Source organism: Populus euphratica, unplaced genomic scaffold (genome assembly GCF_000495115.2).
Source record: "Populus euphratica unplaced genomic scaffold, PopEup_1.0 scaffold621.1, whole genome shotgun sequence".
Classification (NCBI taxonomy): domain Eukaryota; kingdom Viridiplantae; phylum Streptophyta; class Magnoliopsida; order Malpighiales; family Salicaceae; genus Populus; species Populus euphratica.
Genome location: NW_011500492.1, coordinates 78,438 through 79,153, shown reverse-complemented (window position 1 = coordinate 79,153; position 716 = coordinate 78,438). Strand labels below are relative to the sequence as shown.

The 716-nt window shown below is 42.2% G+C and overlaps 1 protein-coding gene across 1 annotated transcript in view; it reads left to right on the top strand.

Annotated features, from left to right (window-relative positions):
• The window catches only part of LOC105115004 (3-ketoacyl-CoA synthase 21-like), a 28,169-nt gene extending 27,453 nt beyond the window's left edge, over positions 1 to 716 (top strand). Inside the window, exon 2 of the mRNA XM_011011763.1 lies at positions 96 to 716. Within this exon, the coding sequence (XP_011010065.1) occupies positions 96 to 716 (621 nt within the window). The remainder of the gene's footprint in view (positions 1 to 95) is intronic.

Genomic DNA, 716 nt, shown 5'->3' with positions numbered 1-716 from the left:
TGTACCCCTAAATAGTCTTATATTAATTTTGCTCATGACACGAGACTTGAGAGAGAGCTGGCCTGGTGTTGTGGCTCAAGGTTCAAACTAGATAGGCCTTTAAAGACACAGAAGATGACCTTGGAAACAATGGCTTTCGGTTCAACAAAGATCTGCCCAAAGTTGGTGCTGAAGCTTTAACCATGAATCTCCGAGTTCTTCTTCCTAAAGTTATACCACTGTCAGAGTTGCTCCGCTATCGAATAAGCTATTATCGAAATAAAATAATGAAGCGGCCAGCTCCTACGGATGCAGGACTTGGTTTGGATATCAAGTCTGGAATCGACCACTTCTGTGTACACCCTAGTGGGCGGGCAGTTATTGATGATGCTGGTCAGAGTTTAGCATTCAATGATTATGATCTTGAGCCAGCTAGAATGACACTCTATCGGTTTGGAAATACATCATCTGGCGGCCTGTGGTATGTTTTAGGTTACATGGAAGCTAAGAAAAGGCTCAAGAAGGGTGATAAAATACTAATGATCAGCCTTGGGGCAGGTTTTAAGTGCAACAATTGTGTGTGGAAAGTTATGAAGGACTTGGAGGACACAAATGTCTGGAAAACCTGCATAGATCAATACCCTCCAAAAACCTTAGCCAACTCTTTCTCTAAGATCTTAGCTTCGATCAGTGATGAAAGCATGAATTTCACCAGCCTTGAAGATTACCAACCATAA